This window comes from Ceratotherium simum, chromosome 2, assembly GCF_057802395.1.
Source record: "Ceratotherium simum simum isolate JZ-2026a chromosome 2, ASM5780239v1, whole genome shotgun sequence".
Lineage (NCBI taxonomy): Eukaryota > Metazoa > Chordata > Mammalia > Perissodactyla > Rhinocerotidae > Ceratotherium > Ceratotherium simum.
In genome coordinates, this window is record NC_141901.1 from 15,981,309 (window position 1) to 16,008,499 (window position 27,191).

General features: G+C 39.7%; 1 protein-coding gene across 1 annotated transcript in view; it reads left to right on the plus strand.

Moving 5' to 3' along the window:
* The first annotated feature begins 12,217 nt into the window (after positions 1-12,217).
* XPR1 (xenotropic and polytropic retrovirus receptor 1) overlaps positions 12,218-27,191 on the plus strand; it is a 208,956-nt gene continuing 193,982 nt past the window's right edge. The window contains exon 1 of the mRNA XM_004424971.2: positions 12,218-12,439. Within this exon, the coding sequence (XP_004425028.2) occupies positions 12,371-12,439 (69 nt within the window). The 5' untranslated portion in view covers positions 12,218-12,370. The remainder of the gene's footprint in view (positions 12,440-27,191) is intronic.

Below are 27,191 nucleotides of genomic sequence, written 5' to 3' on the forward strand. Positions count from 1 at the left end.
AAGAATGGATCTGCATGGATCCAACAATTGTCATGCTTATCACTCCTGGGGGGAAAAAGCATATATTTAAGAATCTATTGGGCCACCCTGTGGCTTAGCAGTTAAGTGCGCGCGCTCCGCTACTGGCGGCCCGGGTTCGGATCCGGGGCGCGCACAGACACACTGCTTCTCCGGCCATGCTGAGGCCGCATCCCACATACAGCAACTAGAAGGATGTGCAACTATGACATGCAACAATCTACTGGGGCTTTGGGGAAAAAAAAAGGAGGAGGATTGGCAGTAGATGTTAGCTCAGAGCCAGTCTTCCTCAGCAAAAAGAGGAGGATTAGCACGGATCTTAGCTCAGGGCTGATCTTCCTCACAAAAAAAAAAAAAAAAGAATCTATTTATACTACTATGTGGAGTCTAGTGTGTTAAGTGCTGTTAAGAGTGAATAAAATAGCAATGGTTCCTGTCCCTAAAGAACTAACTGCAATTTGGGAAAGGTTATTTCTCCAACTTTATAGATGTGAGTGTTGGCAGAAAACAGTGATTCTTCTTTGATCAAGACATCTGTGAGACTCATAAAAGACAAAGCCATGTCAAAGTGAGCTACATAATGGCCTACAGCAATTTTTATAGCCTGAATAAAAGGCAAAAAGCTCTTTTAAGTAACCAAAACAAATAATCTAAACCACGACTCCGTAATTATTTTGATTCAATAACAAAATAAACACCTCTTATACTTTTTCATTCTTTGTGTGTTGTATTGTTTGTTTTGCTGTTTGGTCAGAGCTTAAGTACAGATAACAGAAAACCACTGTAGCAATTTTAAGCAGGAAGGACTGAATACAAGGAACTAGGTGCTTACCAATTCACTGGAAGGGCTGGAGGAGTGGACTGCTGTCTAAGAAATCAGGAAGGCCCTAGAGGAACTCCTGGCTCCAAGGTGATGTTCATTCCTCTTCTAGTTTGGTCATAATACCACCTTCACATTCTGTAACCTAAGATTTACCACCTCTAACACAGTAATATGAAATACTAGAGAAAAAGGAAAGGGTAAGCAAAGGAAATTAGTTACTATGTGCATAACAAAGCAAGGAAGAAAATGGGGTAGCTGGTACAGACATTATTTCTGCATCTGGTCCCAAGGTCATAGTTGGTATTTATAACTTTCTTCCACTCGCATCCCATGTTCTTTTTTTATCTTCAGCCAGCACCTCAGCTATTCCTGCTACGTTATCTGATGGGGTAACAAACTTTTATTCTAAGCGATCTGAACTCTTGGTGATCCTGCCTGTACTAGGCTGATACATCTTCGATTAACTTTTACTACTAGACAGAGCAGCACAAGGAGGTGCCCCGGAGGTTCTCCTTGGTTTTAGACCCACTCCTACCCATCCAGTTCATTTGTAGTGGAAACTCTGTTTCCCCTTGAAAATCAGGACCAATCACTCCAGCAATACAGGAACCCCCTTTTACTTGATTTAACATCATGAAATCCCATATTGGCCGAATGGTTGTCTCAAATTCCCCTTTAAGGGAACCATTGTCGAGTCTTCAGGTGGAAGCGATCTTTCTCTGGGTTTTAAGCCTTCTAAACTAGCAGAGAGCCAAGCACTATGAGAAAGAGATATAAAAACTTTGTGATTGGGTCCTTATACGTAATAATAAGAGGTAATACTACTATTTTACTCCTTGGTTTCTAGACTCATGTTGTCTGGGAGAAGCAGCACCGTGTATTGGTTATAGGTTAGAGCATTATCTCATTCTATAGCACAGCACTCCAATTACTTAGAGTGGTGTCTCCTCACTGGTACCATAAATGAGTCTTCAATAGGTTATAATACCATTCTGTAAGGACATATGCTTATAGGTGATGGGATACATGGTGAGACCAGTGAAATATATAGACATCTTCCCTTTCTCTCACTTCTTTGGTAGAAGCAATATTAAATGGGACACTGTGATGGTAAATAAAGATGTTCACAGACGGTATTGCTGGCAAAAACATAATTGGCAGAAAAGGCAAATCTATATCTAGAATAATTACCTACTCTCGTGAGGATAAGTTACTTCTTCTCTCCCCACCCCTATGATAGAGAGATCAATGTAATCAACCTGCTACCTGGTATCTAACTGGTCTACCCCCACCCCGAATATGGTATTATATTAGAATATGGTATTATATTAGAGACTCAGTATTGGTCTCTGCTGGCCGGTTAAACAATCAGCAGTTGTCAGATCAGCCTTGGTGAGGAGAAGGCAATATTTTTGAGCCCCTGCATATCCTTCATCCTTGACACTATGACCATTTGATCCATGAGCCCATTGACCAAGCCCCAGGGTGGCTGGGAAGAGAGGCTGACTGACATTCATAAAAATCATTATGTGTATCCGATTATTGAGTACCTCCTTGGCAACAGCTATAGGCGAAGTTCTTCATCTCTATGACCCATTCAGGATTCTTGCCCACTAACAGGGAAATCTGACTCTGGTTAACTTAAACAGAAATATATTTTATTGGACGGCTTTGGATTGCTCACAGAATCAATGTGAAGCTGGTAAACAAATCTAAGAAAAAGGCAGAAGCCAAAAAAAGCTTACAGCTAAGAACAGAGCAGAGGTCATGCCGGAGAAAGTCAGATTAGAACCCTGCCTTTCACAGAACAACTTTGGACATTTGCTGCCATTTTCACTGCTAGACTCTTAAATCTGCTGCAACCTCTGAGAATATGCTCTACCTATTGTTGTGTCTTTGAGTACTTAAACATGAGGCAAAATTCCTGGCAGGAGCATCTGATTGGCCAAACCTGGGCCACATGCTTTCTGCCAAGGAGCTGGGATAGGAATATCTGCCCACTTTAGGCCTTTAGTGGGAGTTGAAGTCTTGCCTCCCATCAAGACCTAAGGGATGGGGGATCTTGCCATCCAGGAAGGTAGCTCCCAAACCTGACAAATGTCCACCACACCCTCCAAGCCTCAGTTTTCTCATCTGTACAATGGAATTATCCTTTGCTATGGTATTTTAACCTAATACACTTTTTATCCTTATCCATTGCTATGAGGATTAAATTAAATAATACATGTGAAATGCAACATATCTTAGTTGATGTTATTATTTTGTTTCTATTAGTACATCAATGTCTTTTTCTCCCCCCCAAAGCCCCAGTAAATAGTTGTATGTCATAGTTGCACATCCTTCTAGTTGCTGTATGTGGGACGTGGCCTCAGCATGGCTGGAGAAGCAGTGTGTTGGTGTGCGCCCGGGATCCGAACCCGGGCCACCAGGGGCGGAGCTAGCGCACTTAACTGCTAAGCCACGGGCCGGCCCAGTACATCGATGTCTTTATCTCCTTGTCCTAAGGCAATTTCTACAATTCCTAACCTTGGATTGATACAACTATCTGTTTTCTCAACTCTTGCTCCTAGACTGCTGAGCAGCGCTGGAAAAACAGATAAAATCATCCCAGCTGATTCTATTACAAGTGAATAGTTTCCAAACTCAAGGGGCCCTCAGTGCTGCTCACATACCTCTTGTCAACTCTGCTCCCATTTTCCCAAGCAAATGAATGAACTAGTCTCCTTTAGAAAGGAAAGAGAGAGTTTACATGTAAAATCCCTCAAATTCTCTCCCTTCCATCAACAAACTTATGTATATCTGTTATCAATCATGACTATCACCCCCACCCCGAAGTCTCAAATGATGTCAAGTCTCTCCTCCTTTTAAGGGATAACCCTTGGTCTGTACTCTTCTGCCTTCTCTGGGTCCTTCCTTGATCTTCCATCCCGTGGATTTTCTATGTCTCCTAGTCCACTGGTGTCTTCTCTGTTGTTTGCAGTATCAAATGCTGCGGAAACACTTTTTCACACTCATTGGACATCACTGATTCTGGAATTATTTAAATAGAACATTTATTGTTTTCATAGATTTGATAAATGCACTTTTCAAAAATTGAAAGCAACACAGAAAAATACAAGGAGTAAAAATCTCTTGAAATCTCTAACCCGGAGGTAACCATTCTGAACACCCTTCTTGACCCTGTCTCACCATTCAAACATATGTGTATTTTATATCTGGTTTTACATAGACAAAATTTATGTCCCCTTTCTTTCCTGGATAATCATTTTTTCTTTCTACACTCAATCATTTGCATCAGAATACATACATACTATTATTTCTCCCATCTTAAAAAATAAAAACAACCCTCTATTATCACATTCCAATTCAATTATCACCTTATTACTTTGTTCCCCTTTACAGAAACATTTCCTGAGGGAATGATCAGTTCTCACCGTATTGGCTTCCTCTCATCCTAATCTCTTCTTCTCGGTCTCCTTTGTGGATTCCTCCTCATTTTCCCAACCTTTAAGCATTGGAGTGCCCCAGGGATCTGTCTTCAGACCTCTTCTCTCTCCTATCTACACTCACTTCCTGGGCAATCTCATGGAGTCTCATGGCTTTAAATAGCACTTTTGTTCTGTTGACTCACAAATTTATATCTCCATCCAGAGCTTCTCTGATGACCTCCTAACTCTCAATTGCCTATCGGACTTTTCCACCTGCATGTCTGACAGGCATCCTCAACATAGACCCCAAACTGAACTCTTGAGTTTCACCCTCCACCTCAAACCTGCTCCTTCTGCAATATCCCCCAATCCCATTCTTTTAATTATTCAGGCAAAAGACCTTGGAGTCATCTTTGATGCCTCTCTTTTGCTCACATCTAATCCACCAGTAAATCCTGTTGACTCTATCTTCAAAATATATTCAGTTCCAACCACTTATCACTTCCACTGCTAACCTCCTGGTCCAAACCACCATCATTTCTTCTTTGGATTATCACAATACTGTCTTCACCAGTGTTCCTATGTTGTGAGCAGACTTGTGTCACCACCAAAAAGATACATTGAAATTCTAACCCCCCAGTACCTGTGAATGTGATCTTATCTGGAAATAGGTCTTGGCAGACATAATCAAGTTATTATGTGGTCATACCCAATTAGGGTGGGCCCTAATCCAATAAGACTATTGTCCTTATAAGAAGAGAAAACAGACACAACGAGGGAGAATAATCCTGTGAAGATTCAGAGAGACACAGGGAGAATGTCATTTGATGATGGAGGCAGAGATTGGAGTTATGTAGCTGCAAGCCAAGGAATGCCAAGAATTGCCAGCCACAATAGAAGCTAGGAGAAAGGCATGGAACAGATTCTTTGATAGAGCCTTTGAGAGAGCATAAGGCTGCTGAAACCTTGACTTTGGACTGCTACCCTCCAGAACTGAGAGAGAATAAATTTCTGTTGTTTTAAGCCACCCAGTTTCTGGTAATTTTTTATGACACCCCTAGGAAACTAATTCACCCTGTTTTTTCTTTTTCTTCTCTGAAGACTATTTTCCACACAGCAAAAAAATATATGATTTACCTGATTGATGATGTCATTCAAAAACCTCCATTTCCTCAAAAAGATAAACATAGAATTACTGGATGACCAGCAATTCCATTGCCAGATATATGCCCAAAACAATTTAAAGCAGGGACTCAAAAAGATACTTGCACACCACTGTTAATAGCAGCATTATTCACAATGGTCAAAAGGTGGAAATAATCCAAACGTCCATCAACAGATGAATGGATAAACAAAATGTGGTATATTTTGTTTACCACTAACAAATGGTATATTTGCCGCTAATAAATGGTAACAAACAATGGAATATTATTCAGACTTAAAAAGGAAATGCTGATACATGCTACAACATGGATAAACCTTGAAAAGATTACGTGAAATAAACCAAACACACAAGGGAAAATATTGTATGATTCTACGTATATGCGATATCAAGAACGGGCAAATTCATAGAGACAGAAAGTAGAACAAATAGAGGTTACCAGGGGCTGGGGGTAGGGAGGAATGGAGAGTTATTACTTAATGGGTATAGAATTTCTATTTGGGATTATGAAAATGTTCTGGAAATAGATAGTGATGATGGTTGTACAACATTGTGAATGTACTTACTGCCACTGAATTGTACACTTAAAATATGGTTAAAGTGGAAAATTTTATGTTCTGTATATTTTACCACCATTTTTAGAAATGCATTAAAAAAAAAGATAGGGGCCAGCCCCATGGCGTAGGGGGTTAAGTGTGCGTGCTCTGCTGCTGGTGGCCTGGGTTCAGATCCCAGGCGCTCACCGATGCACCGCTTGTCAGGCCATGCTGTGGCGGCGGCATATAAAGTGGAGGAAGATGGGCACAGATGTTAGCCCAGGGCCGGTCTTCCTCAGCAAAAAAGGAGGAGGATCGGCATGGATGTTAGCTCAGGGCTGATCTTCCTCACACACACACACACACACAAAAGATAGTTATAACCCATGCAAAGGAAAAAAAACCCTAAAAAACAAAAAATCTCCAAAGGCCTCAATTCACTCAGAGCCCAAGTTTTTACCTTGGCCTATAACACCCTAAGTGATTTGGCACCCAACTACTGTCTGAACTTATCTCTCTCCCTGAAACACTTTTTAACCATACTGGCATCTTTGCTGTTCCTCCAGCACACTCAGCACATTCTAGTCTCACAGCCTTTGCACTTGCTGATTTCTCTGCTTTGAATCCTACTCCCCCAGCCAACCCCCATCTTCAACTCGTATCTACATAGTTCTCTCCCTCCTTTCCTTCGGACCTCTGATTAAAAATCACCTTATCTGTAAGGCCTTTCCTGACTACCTCATATAAAATCATAGAGCAATCCTTCTATCCCTTACTCAGCTTTATTTTCCTCCATACACTTATTCCCATCTAACTGATTGCATACTGAATTGTTTATTGTCTGTATGCTGCCATTTGACAGAAAGCTCCATGAGGTCAAGGACTTTGTTTTATTCATTGCTTTATCTAAAACAGTGCCTAGAACAGTGCTTGGTAAGAAGCTGCTCAATAAAGATTTGCTGAATGAATGAATGAATACTGTAAAGGCTCTTCTGTAACTTGCAAAATATCCTCCTTGATCCTTAAAAAAAAATACTCAAGCTGTACTTAATCAAAATTATGTTGAAATAAAGATATTTCTAGAAATTACTGAATTGAATTGTTTGAAACTTCATTTGTAAATGCTCTGTTAGTTTTTCTTTTTAGATTTATTTATTTTTTATTTTTTTGTGAGGAAGATCAGCCCTGAGCTAACATCCATGCCAATCCTCCTCTTTTTGCTGAGGAAGACTGGCTCTGAGCTAACATCTACTGCCAATCCTCCTCCTTTTTTTCCCCAAAGCCCCAGTAGATAGTTGTATGTCATAGCTGCACATCCTTCTAGTTGCTGTATGTGGGATGTGGCCTCAGCATGGCCGGAGAAGCGGTGCCTTGGTGCGCGCCTGGGATCCAAACCCGGGCCGCCAGTAGTGGAGCGCGCACACTTAACCGCTAAGCCACCGGGGCGGCCCCAGGGTTTTTTGTTTTTTTTTTTTGAGGGGTTTTTTTTAGGGCCCTGGTGCTGCTGTTCTAAATATTTTTGGGGTATGGAAACTTTTGAGAAATAATGTGGACCTTTTCTCCAGAAAAATATTCAAATAACACACAAAGTTTTGCATCTAATTTTATTGGGGTCATGGACTATCTGAAGCTCCTCCATTGAACCCTATTAGGTCTATAAGTCTATCATCTTTTAAAGCTGGCCTGGGCCCCATATAATTCAGAGTCTGAGCTGTACTGAGAACATAATCTTTACTCCTGTGACGCCCTAGCTTATTCAGCTTCAGTGGGAGGTGTAGCTTAAGATATGATCCCTCTGCAGGTCAGTTCCTCACCCTTCAGCATGATCACCAGTCTCATTTGCTCAAGCAACACTTTGACTTTATATTTATCACACATAATTCTAAGCTTTAGAACAGTTACTTTGTGGTAAGTATAACTGTTCCCCAACTTAGAATTATATGTGATAAATATAAAGTATTCAGACTCAGCACTTATAAATTTCTAGATAAATTGCTGAGTACACTATTAAATCCTCACTTGTGGTCATCCCACAACACGTACACAGAATAAATACAATTTAGAATGCACAAAAACAAAATGCTTTTCACTGCTCAGCTTTCTGCTGCCCTTCATGCAATTGAAGCCACTTTCTCTGAGGTTACTCGTGACTCTTTAATTGCTAAATCTAATGGCCTAGAAGTCACCCTAATCAACTTCTCTGTAACACCTGACATTGTTGGTCACTGTCTCCTTTCCCCAGCTTGCATCTTTTTATGGCTTCCTCGATACTGCTTTCTCCTAATTGTCACGCTGCCCACTCCAGCCACACCTCAGCCTCCTTCTTTGTCCCATCTTCTTTATCAGGCTCGCTCCAGGATGTTCTCTTGGATTTCTTTCCATTTCAGTGTGTGCTCTCTCCCCGGGCGGACTTACCAGGACTTAATTATCACCTAAATGTGAATGGCTCCCCAGTCTTCAGCCTTACTCTCTCTTTCCAGAGCTCTAGATCTGTATTTCCAATGGGAGTACCGCACGTCTCATAGATTCCTAACTATTGAACACATCCAATAATGCCCCAAACCTGCCCTCCACTTCCATTCCTTGTCTCGGTTCATGGCAGCATCATCTACCCAGTCACTAGAGTTAGAGTCACATGTCACACCTCTTTCCGTCCATCACTATGACCAGCCTGGGTTGTTCCATCAACAGACAGCATGATGTAGTGGTCAAGAGCAAGGATTCTAGAGCTGGGTTGCCAGGGTTCAAACCCAGCTCTACCACTTACTAGGTGGGTGACTTGGAACAAGATTCTTAACTGCTCTGTCTCAGTTTACTCATCTCTAAAATGAGGATAATGATAGTAGCTACTTCCTGGGGTCCCTGTGAGGATTAACTAAGCTTGTACTTGTAAAGCACTTAGAACACTGTCTGGCACAGAGTAAGTGCTACATGGGTGCTTGTTAATAAATTGGTCTTTAGTTTGTGCCCACTCTAGTCCATCCTTCACACTGCTAACAGATGTTTTTGAGGGCCTGCCAATTATTGAGTGGTCAACCAGAGGCCAGTCATTGTGCTAAGTGCGTTATATGCAGAATCTCATTTAATCCTCATAACAACCTGTTAGGGAGGTGTTATCTCCATTTGAGAGATAAAGAAACCGAGGTATTAAGAGCTAATGTACTTTGCCCAAGGTCACACAGATCATAAGTGCCAGACCTGGGATTTTAATTCAGATCTGTCTATTCCCTGAGCCAGTGTTCAAAACCAGGAAGCTATACTTTATATATATATATACTTTATGTATTGCTTTCCCAAGCCTGAGTTAGTCACTTACTCCTTTAACTTCTTCAAAGACCCTGCACTGCCTATACTGTCATAATCTATTCCTTCGCAATCTTGTTCCAACTTAACTTTACTTCCTGCAATTTCCCTCTGTGTAGACTGCCCTTTCCTCCTTCTTCCCTCTTTCCCTCCTTCTTTCTTTCCTTTGTTCCCTCAACATTTATTGAATGCCTGAATGCCAGGCACCATGCTAAATTGGAGAAAACAAGAGAAATGAGCAATTTGTCTTCAAAGAGCTCATAGTCTGACACAAATTATTATTGACAATACGTTGAGGGGAGTGCTGCAAGGGGATATGGGACCCAGACTGAGGAAGTAAGGGGAAGAGAGGGAGAGAGTCTTTGAGGAAGGAACATTTAGCTGCCTTAAAGGATATTCAGGTCAGAGAACTTGCCATTCTTTAATAATCCTGACTTCTTGCTTTTTGCCTTTGAGATTTTTTGGGTGTCTTTCTCTCTGTCAGACGGTTGTTTAAGACTGTATTTCAAAACCACCTCCTCTGGGATGCCATCCTTTCCTTCCTAGTCAGTTGGATGTTGGTTTCCTTGTACATACCTCACTTACAGCACATATCGCACTAGTCTAGCTATCGGTCTATTTGCTTGTCTTTCTGACTGGATTGTGACTTCCTCCAAGAAAAAGACACAGTCTTATTTATTTTTGAATTGTCCTTCATTTCCAAGCGGCATGACTGGCATATCATAGCGCTCAATAAAGTTTTGTTAAATGAAGAGTTATTTGCCTATTTACAAAAGAAAGTGTAAGGCAAGGGGCCCTTCTGATTCAGAGTAAAACTCTTCAGATCATCATCTACATTCACAGAACCTAGCACACAAAGTAGGTGCTCTGCAGAAAGGAGGTGTTCAGTAAATACTAAGTATTTGATAGTTCTGTCAGTGAAATATCTGATGTAATGCTAGGAAAGAGGAAACTTATTCTTAAACCTACTTGTGTAGATGAATTAAGATTTTCATGTCCAACCGAGTGTCTGGGCTCTGGATCAGGCACGAGAAAAATTAAGAATTGTTGGTTATAGAGTGAGTATTGAGGATTTCCTTTCTTCTCTGGGTTGGACCACGGTTTCAGAATCTTGTGTACAGTTAAGGCACCAAGATATGGTGCTGTTTGGAGAAGGAAACCATGGTCTACAGGAGTGGCTGCCGAGAGCCTACCATTCTAGTCCATATCTGGCTAAAGGCTCAGCAATCTCTTTTGCAGCTGCTCCTGGTTCCGTCTTCTTAGGCACATCACGCAGTCATTTCCTCTCTGTGGTTGTGCCTCCTTCCTGGGAGCATAGCCCTCTCTTTTGCCTCTCTCTTTCTCCTGGCAACATCTACCTCCAATAGAGGCGGTAGAGGGAAACTGTTATGGTGGGCAGAGGGGTATGGTGTTGAGGTGATAGTCCTTACTCCTCCTTTTCTTCTCCTTCTTTTTTTTTTGACCCTGATTACCCTTTCACCAGAGGTTGAGGATTTTGTACAACAAAAGTCAGAAAAACTCATAGCCTCTGCCTATTTTTCCATCATGCCTCATGTGTCTTCTGAGGAAATGATTGCAGAACCCCTACTGGCATGAATTGAGAGGGAGGGAAAGGGGAAAAATACATGGAGGAAAAAAAGCCAACAGTAGAGATTGATATCTCAGAATACTGTCCCCATCACAGTAGTCCCCTAACCTCTTTTGGTCTCATCAAAATTGTGAGAATTAAAGGACAGAGTACACAGAAGGGGTTTAGAATAGTGTTTGGTACATGGACAATGAGTGCTTACTAAACGTTAGCTATTATTATCCAGGGATCCTCCACTCAGGGAAGGACCTGGGTTTCTGTCCCAAATCAGGTCCTTCAGGGCAATCACTCCTACACTCATAGTGCCAAGCTGTGTGAGTGCTCTATTCTCCATGGTCCCTTTTTTTTTTTTTTTTTTGGTGAGGAAGATCAGCCCTGAGCTAACATCCATGCCGATCCTCCTCTTTTTTGCTGAGGAAGACTGGCCCTGGGCTAACATCTGTGCCCATCTTCCTCTACTTTATGTGGGACGCGGCCACAGCATGGCCTGACAAGCAGTGCGTCAGTGCGCGCCTGGGATCTGAACCCCGGGCTGCCAGCAACTGAGCGCGCGCACTTAACCGCTACACCGTGGGGCCGGCCCCTCCACGCTCCCTGAGGAGAGTTCTGCCTAGATGCTGGACCCATTTCTGGTCTCCTTAGGGGTGAAGTTGCTATTGTACCTCTAGGGGATTCTCTTTCCTCCCAATATTGGTTTTCCTCTCAATCCTGCTCCTAATCTCTAGGAAGCTCAGTCACAAGTCCAGTTGGTACCCTCCAGTCCTGGTTTGGGCCGGGGTGTTGTTACTGATTTTTCTGGTAGCCCATGGGACTAGATAATTACATTGACATTCAGAAGCAGCATGCAATTTTTGGCACTGATGCCTTTAATTAAATTCAACAAGTATTTATTGAGCACCTAGAGTGTGTAAAATACGGTTCCTTTAAATACATTTGGCCCTCAGCTATTTAGTCTGTTTTAGTTATTCAATTTGGATTAATGCTGATCCATCCTTAAGGGTTTTATGTAGAATAAATATTAAAACGGAAAAATATTTGCACAATTCTTTGCAAATATAAGCGTCTTGTGTGGATTATTGTTGCTACAGTATTAATTACAATAATAACACTGCTGTTTCCCAGGCAGGCGGTAGAGACCAGCTGGAAGGCCAACAGGAGCCAGACGGAAGAGGTCAGGGGAGGTGCCTCCAGCACGTCCGGCCCAGAAGGGGCGGGGCCTTAAGGAAGGAACCCAAATCCCACCCCCCCTTACTCCGCCCCTTTCGTCGGTGCGGCGTAGGCGGTTACCATGGCGATTACGTCTAGAGGGCGGGGCGGGGCGGGGCTATGGAGAGGAGGAGGAAGATGGCGGGAGGGCGGCTCTGAGGAGACCTCGGCGGCGGCGGAGGAGGAGAGAAGCGCAGCGCCGCGCCGCGCCGGGGCCCATGTGGGGAGGAGTCGGAGTCGCTGTTGCCGCCGCCGCCGCCGCCTGTAACTGCTGGACCCGAGTGGGAGTGAGGAGGAAACGGCAGGATGAAGTTCGCCGAGCACCTCTCCGCGCACATCACTCCCGAGTGGAGGAAGCAGTACATCCAGTATGAGGTACCGGTGGCGGCCAGGGTGTTGGGAGAGCTCGGAGGGGCCACTCTGTCTCCAGTCCCGACCTCCACCACCACCTTCCGCTCCTGCTACCGCCCCGCGCCCCGGCGGACTTTGCCCCGGTGCCGCGGGGAGCCACTGCGGCATCCCCGCCGCGGCCGGCCCCCTCCGGGCCCCGCTGACCTTCCCCTCCCCCGCAGCCCCGCTGCCGCCGGGGTAACGGATATGCGGGCGGCGGGCCGGGAGGGAGGGCACAGCCCGGCCCGGGCTGGGGAATGGTGGTGGAGGGCGAGCCGCAGGTGGGGGAGTCGGGGTGCGAGGGCAGCCCGGGGTCGCGGCGGGTCCGTGCTAATCCCCTCCTCCCCACACACCCTGACCTCGCGTCCCCACCCTGGGCTAGCGCCCCCTCGCCAAGGTTAGGTCTTGTTTCTCTTCGCTCACCTCTCATCAAGGAATCCTTTTCTTCCGAGGTACCTTCCCTTCCGAGATAAGCCCCTCCAGTGATTTCCTTCATTCCAAAGAGCCCTTCGGCTTTCCCCCACTTGCCCACTGTTGACAAAGGCTTTGTAACAGTGTTGAAACTTGATTTAAACGTCTGTCACTTATGCAGTGGTTACAGTAGGCAAACATATTGTAATTAACTATTCTGTTTTGGTAATAAGACGGTGATTCGTCTTTTTACTGATTGCATGAAGTATACAAAGTAATGACATCTTTGGTTTGGGCTCTTCTCTTGTTTTGGTATGGAGTGAATGGGGAAGAGAAAGGAGGAAAGAGAAGAGAATTATTAAAATTTTCAGGTTTTCTTTTAAAAATTTCAGGTCTTCTTTTAGGGAGAAAAGTACTATATTGTAAACAGTGTACTTTTAAAACATAGCTGTGTATTATAGAAATTTTGCCCCCCCCTCCTAATTTCTGTGATAATAGCTCCTGGAGGGTATTTAATAGATAGCGATAAGGAACCTTACATTAATACAGAGAAAAGTAAAGATAACCCATTTATATATTCAGAAGGCAGGATACCTAAGGGGCTTTAAGCATTGCAATAGGTTATTCTCAGTAGCTGGCAGTTCAGCTCCTGGATAGAGAAAGAAAGACTTATCTGTAACCTCCAGGAATTCACATCTATTTTATGTGCAGGAACAAAGAGTATAAAATCAATATGAACACAAATATGCTAGCTAGATTTTATGAATTAAAATATTTTAGTTCTCTTTTTAATTTCTAGTTAAGTTCAGTGATAGGATGTTTAGGCAATAGCATGAGTTTATTCATATAGCTGTTGTAATAATTGAAGAAGACAGGGAAAGGGGTGTAGATGGGTGAAACAGAGAACCTTGAATATTGTAAAATAAATTCACCCTGTAACATACAGAATTTGATTATTGCCAGAAATGAAAGGCCTAGAATTATTAATGCTTTCTTGTCACTTAATTTTCTTAGAGTGTTTTGTGGCTACGTTTTGTAAGAATGAAATGAGAGACTAGCTTTTCAGCCTGTAGAATTTTTGATTTATTGTTTCTAATAACATTTGGTCAGTTTTAAAACCTTGGCTACAGTCCAGATGATGGTTTTTATTGCAAGGAGGGTATTGGTCTTTCATATTTTTAGTAGTAATTTTCAGCACCACTGCCAGTTCTTCATAGAGGCATAGAATACAGCATGCTGAAGCAACATCTTACACCTGTTATATAGTATGGAATGCTTTGATTTGGGCAGAAGTAATAGTGGCTGGTTGTATGCTATGATTCATTTTAAGTATTACAGCACTTAACTGTTTCATAGAATTGTATTAATTTGGAATATCTGGGGCTGGAAGGGGAAGCATAAGATTTAGTTTGAAAATGCAATTACCTTTTGATTTGTAGTGTCAGCTTTGTGACTGTAGTAACCACAGTAATTCTGGGACTCCTCATTCTTAGACTCCATTTGGATACTAGTCCTAAATGGTTACTTTAGGTTGGTCACAGAGGGACAAAATTCCTGAGCATATGTGTGACTGACTTATCTTTCCTGGGCCAATTATAAATTATTTTTTGAGAAATTCATTTATTGTGGATAATTGAAATTTTGTTCTGCAGAGAGTCCCTACTATGTGACTCTTGTCTTGGATAAGCTCATTGTTTGGTAGGCAAAATTAAATAAAGGACACTTTTCTTTGTGAATTGGAGCCATTAAAGACATTTTTTATAGGGTTGGGATCTGTGTGTTGTAAATTGTTTCTCAAGAGCTAGTTCGGTTCCTTTAAAAATACTTAGGCATCAATAAGAGTATTTAGAGTCCAGGAATTTTGGCAGCTTAAAAACTTTGGGGAAAAAGGGACATCATAAAAGACCTTAGCCTTTGCTAGAGAAAAGAAGCTTCTCATAATGTGGTAACATGTAGTTTCTCATATGTGAAGATGATGCTTTTGAAACACTGTTAGTAGAACGCACTTGAATTTGTTTTTCAAGCACTCGTGGTGAAATTTTTGTGTATTACTCTTGATTTCTAGCCTAGGGTGCTTTCTAGTGCTGTGAACTACTATAAACTGTTCAGCTTCTTTGGTTTTTATGTCATTTCGCTATGTTAAATTTTAGTTGAAATAAGCAGAGCATTAGATAGAAGCTGAAAATTTTTGTTTTACATCTATAATTACATGTATTATGTATACGTGGTCACACAGTAAGTGTTAGTTCTTGTATGTTAGCTATGAGCCCCTGGGGACAATCTTTTTGCCTTTCCAGGGCTCTTTCCTCTTGCATAAAATAAGAATATAGGGCTAGAGCTTTTCAAGGTCCATTGTAGTTCATAGGTTTTTGATTTAACTTTTAATGGTTTTTATTCCTTGGATTGCTAAAATTATGAATGTTAGTGACCCATCAGTGTCCTGAAAGTTATTAGAGTTTCTAATTTAAAAATGAATTATGGAGTTCATAGACTTAGTCTTCATAGGCAGAATAATGAAGCAGAAAAGAATAGAGCAACTTGGAGAAACTGTATAAAGAAAAGCTATTTGATCCATTTGTGAATAGTTTTTATGAAGAACAAACACAAATGAGCAGAGACTATCCCTGTGTCGAGTAATCTATTTGAGTGTAAATCTTGGCATATTAAATAGAATATTAATAAATTTTTATAAGAACGCTTTTTTGATTTAGAACCAGTGATTGTATATTTTAGAGCTCTGTAATTGATTAATCAAAATTAACTTAGACCAGTTGCAACCAAATAAACTAGTATGACCATGTTAATATTTTACAGATTATTAGCAAAAGAAGCAAATATATTTGGTGCCTTAGGCTGCTGACTTGTGTTTTCTTCCCTAGGGTCCTGTGCTGCTTTGGTTTCTCGGGAACCAGGCATGGTTTTTTCAGTGTATATTGTAGTTTTGTAAGATACTAAAATAATGAGGTATCTTAATTTCAGGATTTTAGAGTTTAAAGGGAATTTAGAGATTATCTATCTTCTTGTTTTCTTCAAGCAAGGAAACTAAGGTTCCAAAGAGGTTAAGTTGGTTGTCTGGGATCATATATAGATAGCTCGTTTCTTGAGCACAGATGCATAAGCATTGGTAGTCAGGTCAGCCTGGCTGTGTGACCCTGATGAAATCACTTCCTCTTTCTGTGCTTTAGGTTCTTCATCTGTAAAATGAGAGAACTGGACTTGATGGTTTCTAAGCTTGCAGGCCTATATTTTTTGTGGACTCTTTCAGCTCTAAATTTCCATGCGTTTTTATGGTTTAATTATGTTGGATATATGAGAAGAACAGAACTTAAAAGACTATTATTAATAGCATCCTTTTAAATTAGTAGTGTCCTTTTCAAAATTTTGATGAAATTTTAATCTGTGCATGGAAAGCTAACCCAATGAAACTCTTTTATGTGACTTAAATCAGTAGAAAGTGATAGTCATGGATTAGTTTTTTGTTGCAGGATTTGGGAAAGAACAGATGCTGCATAAACTGTACATCCTTTATTTTCAAGTGTAAGGAAACATTGCCATAACATTATTGTGATTTTCATTTATAGAACTCTCCCGTGAGAACACTTGTGTTGCAGGCTTCAATTTCCCAAAGGTATTATGTTGATCAGTTAGGGTTAACTTGCCTTGCTGGAACTTGTTTGAAATTTCCAGTTTGGCCACCCGATGGGGCACAAACCACACTTTTTCTTTCAGGCACTTCTGTAAATGAAAGTACAGTATAGGACATTTAAGATAACACTTGGAAATGATTGTCAGTAAGATGCCTGGCATTTACAAATGTTTCTTAAGTGAGTGAATGAATGTTGTATAAGACAGGAAGCTATTACTGTTCTTTATTATCTTTGTGCAGTAAGGTGTGTTAGGGTGAGTATCTTGCAAAGATTATACTCATCCATGCATCCCTGAAGGTTGGTTTTGGATCAGCTTTTGGGTGAAGGCCCAGATCGTAAGAACCTTAAGAATCTTATTTGGCCTGGGGTGACTATGGAAAATTAGTCCTGGCTTCAAATCCAGTACTAATCTGGAAAGCATTTGAGAGACTGACTGAGTTGTGCTGGCTAGGGATTTCAAGTATATTTGTGTCATAGCCCCCAAAGGGGAGTACCCAAAACTCCCATGGAGTAAGAGAAGATAGTATTAGAACTGTTAGTTATGTTTATTTTTAAGCATAAGACGAGGAAGAAATAGAATTTTACTAATATTGAATAAATGGATTGATGCGGTGACCTTGTTTAGGAGGTATTCTGAGGGAAGGAGAAAGAAGGATTGCTAATAGTTTCCTCACTTGTTCACTTTCAGCAAAAACAGTTAATCCAGTTTATGGTTAAATGAATTTATGGATATTATAAGATTTTGACTAAACTAATCCTTATAAAATGGATGTGACTTAAAAAGACTCCTATAAAGAAGCCTGAAAAATAATACCAATAATGCAAGCACACGTGAACAGCAAGAAAATGGCAGAGCTGACAATTCTACTTCTAGTACTAGCTTTTTGTCAGCCAAATTACAGAAGAAAACAGTGACACTTTAATAGACTTGACAAGAAGTTTTCCAAAAAATTTCAAAATAATTAAGACAATTCTTTGAAATAAGATTTTACATCCACTGTCATGTACAATGAACTTCATAAATATATATCATGTATTGAGTATTCTGCCTTTATGAGGTCTGCTTTAGCTTATAGCTGTTATAATAAAGTTTCAAAATTAACTGAAGTTTGAACTAGACCTTTGAAATACTATATTACAAAATGTAAAACTAATATTTTAAAAAGTAATGAAGCGGGCCGGCCCCGTGGCTTAGTGGTTGAGTGCGCGCGCTCCGCTGCTGGCGGCCGGGGTTCGGATCCTGGACGTGCACCGACGCACCGCTTGTCCGGCCATGCTGAGGCCGCGTCCCACATACAGCAGCTAGAAGGATGTGCAACTTCCTTGACAACTTCCTATGACATACAACTATCTACTGGGGCTTTGGGGGGAGAAAAATAAATTAAAAAAAAAATTAAAAAGTAATGAAGCTTTTCAGTTATGTTGTTCTCTAAAAGTATTGTTATTGATGATGATTTCTTAGATTAAAAATATTTTGTACTCTTCATAAATGAAGGGTAAAAATTATTTTATCATTGTCTCATCTTTTAAAAACTTCTATTTGAAAAGATTTTGTTTTAGTTTATACAATTGTAGAAGAATCTAATTTATAAATAAACATACATATATTGGCTGGGCATAGTAAACCTTTTGTTTTGTTTTTTTGATAGAGATATGACGTAAAAGAGTTTGGAAGACTTTGCTCAGGTTGTACAGTTTAACCAAAGCTGCTTTGTGGGTTGCCTGGTATTGAACTGGCCTTTGGGATTGAGAGAGTGTCAGAATTCACTAGGGTTCTTGCCCAGTTGTATTTGCCTTTGTAGGTCTTCCCCTTACCTTGTAAATGCTAAAAGAAGCTGCCTAGGCAAAGCTCATGAACAAATGCCTTAAAAAATTATTCATTCATTCAACAAATATGTATAGGGGTTCTACTGTTTGCTGTAGGCTGATAAATTAGTCATGAAATTCCACCTCTTTCATTATCTTAAAAATAGAAGAAACAAAGAATAATGTTTTTTAGAACATGGTTATAAGTTTGGATCACTTGTGTAAATGATACGAAATATTGTTTCCTTAGCTTTTCAAGCTTTTTGTGTCATGCATCTTTAACTCTAATTTGTTTGTAGGAGGAAATTCAGTTACTGTTTCTTCCCATCACCAAGCAGGTGTAGTATCTATAGGGGCTAATCAGAACATCCTTAAAAGCTGTTTATTTATTAGAGGTCAGAGAAAAATACAATTAACTTGCTGTAAGCGTAACTTACAATTTTTATATTCTCTATAAAAAGAGGGACAGTATGTTGATTAAGAAAACATAGTCATCTGTTATTTATTGAGGATGACCCTGCAGTGTTTAGAAATACTGTAGACCAGGAATAAAGAGATATAAGTCCTTAGACCCAGTTCTGTCACTGACTATTCATAAATGATTAGTGAACAAGTGATTTTTGTGATTTTTTTTGAAGGTTGAAGGGCTGAAGTATAATCATACAGGAAAGTGGGAAGTTTTTAGATTATTGTGTGAATTACTTATTTCAGCTAAATTGGTAAAGTTGTAATTCACAGAGTAATCCAGCTGTTTTGTGGGCTTCTTCTGTTTCTTAGAGCAGTGGTTCTTAAACTTTTTGTTCTTGGGACCGCTTGAAACTCCTAAAATCTTTATTGAGGATTCCAGTGTCTACTGATATGTGCTATATTAGAAATTAAAACTGAGAAACGTTTAAAACACGAGAGTATACAAGCACACCTTCTACTAGCCGTGAGACATGGCTTCACACTTCATGTAGCCTCTGGAAAACTCCACTGTGTACTTGTAAAAGAATGAGGGTGAAAAAAGCAAAAGAAGTTATTATGAAAATAGTTTTGACCTTTTGCATTCCCTGAAAGCGTTTCTGAGTGTTGTTGCGTTAGAGCACAGGACTCCTTTCAGAAAGTTTGGAGATGGCCTGAGAAAAAGCTCTCTAGTCTTAGGAAGCACATAAGAGGATAAGGGAATCCAATGGGTGAGGATTCTCTGATATCTCTCCCACTGCAAAGGACATAGAGAAAAGAAAGTTGGCTTCCCTGGGATTTCCAGTTCCATTCTCTTTTCTTTGAATTGAATTAATGGAAATGTGATCAGCTTGTCATTAAGGAGAAAGGAATTAACATTTATTTAGCAGTTAGGAACCAGGTGTCAGCTGCTTTACATATGCTATCTCATTTAATCTTCATAACAGTTTTGCAGAATAGATGATTTATTTTACTGATGAGGAAACCCAGGCTTAGAGAGATTAATCAACTTGTTCCTGGCTGCACACCTAGTAAGTAGTAGAGCCGGAATTTGAAATCAAATCTGTCGTGTGTTGGAGCTCTTGCTTTTCTATGGGAATTGTAAATAACAGCAGTGGTGGTGGCAGTGGCAGTAACAACAGCTGTTGTTTTTTGAGTGCCTATTGTGTCAGGCACTGCAATAAGTGCTTTAAAAACATTTTCTCTTCATGGCAAGCTGTTTAGGTAGATTGTTAGCTCTGTTTATAGATTGGGGAAACTGAGTCGTAGAGCCATTAAGTAACTGATTATGGTGATACTGCTAATTGTGGGTAGCAGAGATGAGGTTGTAAGAGCCCCTGCTCTTAATTCCTACATCATATTGCTTTGCATAAAATAAAAAATAAATTCGTCCATTTATACATACATACATTTAGGTGGGCTGACCTGTTTTTGAGCACCTGCTGAAGTAATGGCTGGTCTATTTTTAGTCCCAGGTCTCAGTCTGCATGGTTTGGAAGTAGCAGAGTGTGGTCTGGAGGTCAGAGTTCACTTGTGTTAATTTATATTTTCCTCAAGATTATCAGTGTAACTATTGTTAGATAGGCAGCTGGTAAATAGAGGACCTTATGAAGATGAGCCATAAGAAAAAGATAATGAGATATAGTGATAAGGGTAAAAAGAGGAAGCTAAAGAAAAGTGGACATAGTTGTTGCTATGCCACAGTTGTGGCTTTTTGCTTCTCAATCGTAGGTCGTGGAATGTTAGACCTGTAAGGAATTTCAGAGATTATTTAGCCCAATTCCCTTTTTTACTGAAATGGGAAATGAGGTCCAGAGAGCTTAAGTGATTCAAGGTCACATGGCTTGGTTAGTGGCTGAGTTAACACAATCACGCTGATTCATTTTATTGCTTATTATTTTACATCATATTCTAGTATGTTAATAATGTATACAGAGAACAAACTCTAAACCCAGACTGCCTAGGTCCATATTCCACCTCCACGATTTACTAGCTGAGTGACTTGAGGCAAGTCACTTAACCTCTCTATGCTTCAATTTCTTCATCTATAAAATGGGGATAATAATAGTAGTCATAGGACTTTTGTGAGGATTAAATATGAAAAGTGCTTAGAACAATGCCTGGCACTTAGTAAGAGCTATATATTTGCCATTAAAATTATTTCTCCTGCAGAGCTCAACAGTATTAGGCAATGTTAGGTTAACCGAATCTTTGTGAGGGAAACCGAGCCTCAAACTCTGTCCCTTTGGGCTTGTACAGTGTTCAGGTTTTCTTGGAAAATGGCTTTGTTGATTTTAGCTATTACTCTTGTTAATCTGTGATATTTATATTAGTAAATTGTCCTTAACCTTTTAATACATAGTAAGAAAACTAGGTGGGAACAATTATGTGGTTTTGAAATAAATTAGTTCTCTCTGGTCACTTGTAACTTGTATTCATTTCAGTTACATATAAACTCTGTATTCTTTTTTTTTTTTTTTTGTGAGGAGATCAGCCCTGTGCTAACGTCTGCCAATCTTCCTCTTTTTTTTTTTTTGCTGAGGAAGACTGGCCCTGGGCTAACATCCGTGCCAGTCTTCCTCCACTTTATGTGGGATGCCGCCACAGCATGGCTTGCCAAGCAATGCGTCGGTGCACGCCGGGGATCCGAACCGGCGAACCCTGGGCCGCCAGAGTGGAGCGCGCGCACTTAACTGCTTGCACCACTGGGCTGGCCCCTGTATTCTTTTTCTTTTAAAGAATAAGTGATTTTTTTTTTTTGAAATTCACATGTATATTCTTAAGTATGTCTAAATAGCTTAAGTAAGTTGCTTGCGTTGTTAGTAGATATCTAATTTTAGTTCTTTTCAATTATCTAATGAAAGTTTAGTTTTTAATATTAAAACTAGTTTTAGAGTTGAAAAAGAACATCTCAACCGCTCTGTTTTACAGATGAGTAAATTGAGGGCAGAGAGGCCAAGGTATGTGGTCAGAATCTTACAACCAGCTGCCTAAAATAAGAACATTGACCCTCTGCTCACTGCTGTACCTTGCTAAGGCTTATCACTGCCATATAAACATTTCTTTGCTTTTAAATTTTAAGAAGGAATTTTTTTTTTTTTTTTTTTTTGTGAGGGAGATTGTCCCTGAGCTAACATCTGTGCCAGTCTTCCTCTGTTTTGTATATGGGACACCACCACAGCATGGCTTGATGTGTGGTGTGTGGGTCCACGCCCAGGATCCGAACCTGTGAGCCCTGGGCCGCCAAAGCAGAGCACGAAAACTTAACAACTGTGCCTCTGGGCCAGCCCCAGAATGAATTTTCTTTGTAAGAATCAATATGAATTTAGATGTTCTTGTTAATGATTACTCATATACTCTGTATTCATACGTTTATCTGAGTCTAATCCATTAGATCACATTTAAAATAGTTCTTGCATTTGTCAGTTAAAAGACTGAGTAAATTATGAGGCTCAAACCTTAAAAATATTATTGTTTACTCAACTATAGAAAATTAGCCATTGTCTAGATAGAAACCCATCTTCGGTAAGGAGACAGGACTGAGGAATTATGGTAAGGCTTGAGGGGTTAGGTAAAGATGAGAGCAAGACTCAGGAAAGTTGAACAATCATTTGGCCATTCCTCTGTAACATATCTGTGTTTGAATGTTAACACAGGTTACATGTGTTACCTGTACATGAAGAGTACACCCCCCCACTGCTTATAACACATTACCAAGCCAAAGTCAGGGTAATACGACTAGAGAAAAATCAGAATACGTATTAAACCAATTCATTTAGTATTCATGAGTATCCCCTTCCTTTTTCTTTTTAAATAATAAAACAATAACGATGATAACAACAGCTAACGTTTATTGAGTGTTTGTGGTGTGCCAGGTATTTTACATTTAATCCTTACCCTCTGAGTTAGATTTTGGTATCCCTGTTTTGAGAAGACACTGAGTCTTAGATTGAGTAGGTTGCCCAAGGTTACACAGTCAGTGAGTGGCAAACCCCACCCCCGTCCCCCCTCCCCCACCCCCGAAGTCAAACACAGGTGTGTCTTATTTCAGAGCCTAGAGTTACACTCTCAGGATATGCATGGAGATGTAAAGATAAGTAAGTCCCTGCCCTAGAGGAGCTCAAACTTGGGTGGTCTCCTAATCATAGTATACTGTGCTTATGTTACAGAGGAATGGCCAATTGATTTTGCTCTGGAGATCAAAGGTATTTATCTTGGAAAGTTTCTCAGAGGTGATATTTGAACTAGGTACAGTAGTCCCCCCCTTATCCATGGAGGATATGTTCCAAGACCCCCTGTGGATGCCTGAAACTGTAAATAGTACCAAACCCTATATATACTATATTTTTTCCTATACATGTATACCTATGATAAAGTTTCTTTTTTTTCTGCTGAGGAAGATTCGCCGTGAGCTAATGGCTGTGCCAGTCTTCCTCTTTGTTGTATGTGGGTCACTGCCCCAGCATGGCCACTGACAAGTGGTGTAGATCTGTGCCCAGGAACTGAACCTGGGCCGCCGAAGCGGAGTGCGCCGAACTTAACCACTAGGCCACAGGGCCGGCCCCTTACTTTCATTTTAGAGACAGTATTACTTAATATGGTAGGTTTTATGTAAGGAGCATTTATTAAATCATGTTTAGCCAACTTTAATTATGATGATTTAAAATTTTTAACACTATATCAATAATTAATAATAGTTTAATGCATATTTTGTGAACCTACCGTTAAACACAAAATATCCTATTAAAGTAACATCTCCATTCCAAATTGTGTAATTTGCAAATATACACAATATTTTAGTAGTTAGATCTTTTTATTCTCATTAGTATTTGAAATTAAATAAAAATATGACTGATAAATACTATTAAGCATTTTTTAATGTATCACTTTCTAGTGCTCAGCACAGTGATTTATGTAGGTGCTTCAGTATTTATGCATTAAATAACAGAATTTGGATGAATAACCAGATATAGGGAGTGAAGGAGGGAACAATTCAATATAATGGTTTAAACCTAGAGAAACTAGTACAGAATAGCTACTTTTAGGGTGGTAAACTTATGAAATTAGGTCTTAAATATACTGATTTCAGGTGTAAAATGTCTATATGTAGAGATAAGTAACTGGATTTTAAAAAATTGTTGAATAGATAAGGTTTATTATAGTTGAGGTAGTAATTAAAGAATTAATTCACTAAGGGAAAGTGTGTAAGGCAGAAAAATTGAGATGCAAATAGAGGAAATCTTAGAAAATACATTGTCACAGGAGTCAAGGGTCTTAAGGGTAAATGGATTATCAGCAGTGACATAACAGGTCAGTGAGAAGGAGGATTAAGGATAGGCCTTTGGACATAGCAAAAGGAGGTCATTGGTGAATTCTGAACATAAATTATCTTTTCCTAACTTTCTTCCAGATTTTAAGAGGTTAAAGTCTTTGAGAAAATGTGTACTTTTCATTTGAGAAATCTGGCTATTAACAGAGTGAGGGAAACAGGATAGAACCTTTAGGAACGAGTAAGATAAAGCAAAAGGTTTTTTGAGGCTATATGAGATCTATTCATATATGAAGGCAGTAGAGAAAGGTTTAATCTAAATTTTTTGCTTTAATTGCATTTCCCTCATTTATTGGCTGTGAGACCTCTAAAAAGTTATTTCTATGAACCTCAGTTCTCTTGTTTGTAAAATGGAGATAATATTTACCTTTCAAGGTTATTGTGAGAGTTAGATATAATAATATATGAAAGTGCCATAAGGACCTGACCTATACAAGATACTTTTCATTTATTGATTTATTTTTATTTTGCCCCCAAGCCTCAGTAGATAGTTGTATGTCGTAGTTGCACATCCTTCTAGTTGCTGTATGTGGGACGCGGCCTCAGCATGGCCGGAGAAGCGGTGCGACGGTGCATGCCCGGGATCCGAACCCGGGCCGCCAGCAGCGGAATGTGCGCACTTAACCGCTAAGCCACGGGGCCGGCCCTAGAAGATACTTTTCAATAGAGTATAGCTGTTAGTTTCTATCAGCATTAAAAGTAAGCCACAGGAGTACCTTTTATTCATTTATTCAACAGACATTTATTTTAGGGTGTTGGTACTCAGTCTTTAGTATAACAAGACCCTCTTTCAGTGTCATGCAATTTCTTGGAAACCAAATGATGGTAGCTGGATGTTTAGAATCCATTGCTTGAGAAATTACATTCTGACAAAATGAATCCACTGTATTTCATAGATTCTAAGGTACACATTCCCCTGTTCCACATTCCAACATCTTTGAAATTGGAATTCATCTTACAGATGTCAGGGTTTAATTGGTAATGTTTTTCTTTCTTAATGGTACATAAAATAATGGTGCATCTTAGCAATTGATAGTATCTTAGACTTGGTGAAATATGGTAGTATTTTATTAAGTACAAATATCTTCAGATATTTTGACAAGTAGTAGTATATTTGTGGGAAACCTTATTTAGCCTACAGAAAATACCTAGTTTATTAATGTTTTGCAGTATTAAAATTGAAGCCGTGAAGTGATCTGAGACCCATGGATTAGAAACCATTTTTATAGGTGTACAGGAAACAGCATTGCTGAACCTTTGGGTTGCTTTTTGTTTTTTTTCAAATAAACTGGCAAACTAAGAGCAGGAGTGAGAGTTTTATGTTGTGATAACTATTATGTTTGAGCAAAATCTAATGTGTTTTACTAACCTGTATAAAAGTTATATTTTAAAAAAGGGCTGGAAGCCAAAAGCACTAAGAACTTTTCTTGTGATTAGTAAGTGAGAGAGGTTTCAATTTTGTGTAGAAATAAAAGATAATGAAAATTGGGAAAAATAACAAAGGAGTTTGCATTTTGATATTTAATGAAACTGGAAATGCTATAAAATAATTCAATAAAAATAATAATAGCTAACACCTAAAAAAATTAACTGATGTGCTGATTTTGGACATTTAGGTTTTGCATTACGAAGTCTGTGCAGTTTATATGCATATTTTGAACTGGTACTGTGCTAGATGCTGTGGCCTATAAAAATTGAAGTGAGATTGCTCTCTGCTCTCAGAATTTACAGCTGTTATCACAAATGTAAGAATGAGCCATATAGATTTAATTAGTTAGAAGAGAGCGCATTTGTTATCACCTAATTTTATCGTCAGAACAGGATCCTTAGACAAAGAAGATGCTGATTTATTCTTCTGATCAGACCTGCTCCAGCTCAGAAGTATGGCTATATGACTTCTCAAGGGCATTCAGTATAAGTTAAATTATAATGTTGGTGGCTTTGACATAGGGAAATGAAATTTTGTGTATTATTGCTAAATAAATCACTTACTTGGAATTGTCATAGTTTTCCTTTCCATAATTTTGTATCTTTATAGGAATACAAATTTTAGCCACTTTGACAAGACAAGCCAAAGATGTTGATTATGATCTAATAACATGTACATTCTATGAAATAAAAACATTTTTCAAATTTAGATTCATCTATTAATTATCTATTGCTGTATAACAAATTAGCCCAAAACTTAGTGGCTTAAAACAATAATGAACATTTATTATCTTATACTCTTTGTGTGTGTCAGGAGTTTGGAAGCAACTTAACTATGTGATTCTGGCTCAGGCCGTTTTGTGAGGATGCAGTCAAGATGTCAGCTGGGGCTGCAGTTATCTCAAGGTTTGACTGGGGCTGGAGAATGTGATTCTAGGATGGCTCACTCAAATGGTTTGCAAATTTGTGCTGGCTTTTTTCAGAAGGCCTCAGTTCATCACCACTTGGACCTCTCTGTAGGGCTGCTTCAACTTTTTCCTGGCTGGCTTCTCCCAAAGTTGGTGATCCAAGAGAGAGCAAGATGAAAACCCAGTGTCTTTTATGACCCAGCCTCGGAAGTAGTACTCGGTCATTTATGCGATCTTCTATTGGTTATACAGGTCAGCCCTATTTGGTGTGGAAAGGGATTGCACAAGAGAATTACTACTAGGAGGCAAGAATCATTGGGGGTCATCTCAGAGGCTAGTTACCACACCTGATGTAAAAATCTAATGGTTTAGAAAAGTGTTGGAAATAAAAGGGAGAGGATCAGAAAATTGAGGGGCCAAAATTAGAGGTAAATCTTAGACAATAAGATTTCACTCAAGATAGTGAGCTACGTGTCTTTTCCTCAAAGAGGCATGGATTATAGAATAAGCAGTACTTGGGCAAGATACTTGAATAACCTTTCTGAGTCTCAGATCTTCAGTGGTAAAATGAGAATCATTTTAATGAGTTGTGGGCCTCTGTTAAAGTAGTGCATTTAAAATATTCAAAAGAATATCTGATGGTAGGCATTCAGTAAATAACTATTATTACTTTTATTATAGATCAGTATTTCTGGGCATCATATCCTCAGCTCTCATGTTTACTCAACCCAATCTAATCTAGCTTCTGCCCCATCACTCTACTG